Raw genomic sequence first — 623 nt, 5'->3', positions numbered from 1 at the left:
AGCGGCACAATCACGGTAGCGCTGAAGCCAACGGAGGAGTACGTTACGAATTTGTACGGCACTTCGACTTCCAGCCGTCTTCGGGCTTCCAGGTCGCCGACGGGAAACTTGTACCGGTAACCCAGCAGGCCAAGGGCCACGCTCTTCACGAGCCGGCGCGTCAGCAGCACAACCAAGATCCCTACCAAGAACCTGGCTAGCACAACCACCACGATTTTACTGGTGAGCAGAGGAAACCCAGGCTGAAAATTTTTGCTGGTGTAGGCTGCCGCGGCGTACTGGTTATTTAACCAAAATCCCACTGTTGCTCCGGCTCCCGCTCCTAGGATAGTGGTGGTGTCTCCTCTCGTAGGGCTGTAATAGTCCAGTTTGGGGTAGTTGTAACATAAGACAAGAGGCACAACTACGGAAAACAGCGGGCAGAAGGGGCTGGTTAACAGCAAGCGATCTATCGTGTCCCACGCAGGATACAGGAGCACGAGCAGCACGGCCGAGATCAGCGCTCCACCGATCACATCCTGCAAAGAGACCACGGTTAAAAGCTTTCCGCAACCTGGAAGGCCAAACAGAAATTCTCAGGTGACGACAAAAGACCAACATCTGCATTCAGGAACGCGCGGCAG

The 623-nt window shown here is 54.9% G+C and overlaps 1 protein-coding gene across 1 annotated transcript in view; it reads right to left on the bottom strand.

The window, feature by feature from the left end:
* Positions 1 to 3: 3 nt before the first annotated feature.
* SGPP2 (sphingosine-1-phosphate phosphatase 2) overlaps positions 4 to 623 on the bottom strand; it is a gene marked incomplete at both ends in the record, with an annotated part of 9,070 nt that continues 8,450 nt past the window's right edge. The window contains one exon of the mRNA XM_010147449.1: positions 4 to 518. Within this exon, the coding sequence (XP_010145751.1) occupies positions 4 to 518 (515 nt within the window). The remainder of the gene's footprint in view (positions 519 to 623) is intronic.

Source organism: Eurypyga helias, unplaced genomic scaffold (assembly GCF_000690775.1).
Source record: "Eurypyga helias isolate BGI_N326 unplaced genomic scaffold, ASM69077v1 scaffold6610, whole genome shotgun sequence".
NCBI lineage: Eukaryota > Metazoa > Chordata > Aves > Eurypygiformes > Eurypygidae > Eurypyga > Eurypyga helias.
This window is presented reverse-complemented; position numbering and strand designations above follow the sequence as displayed.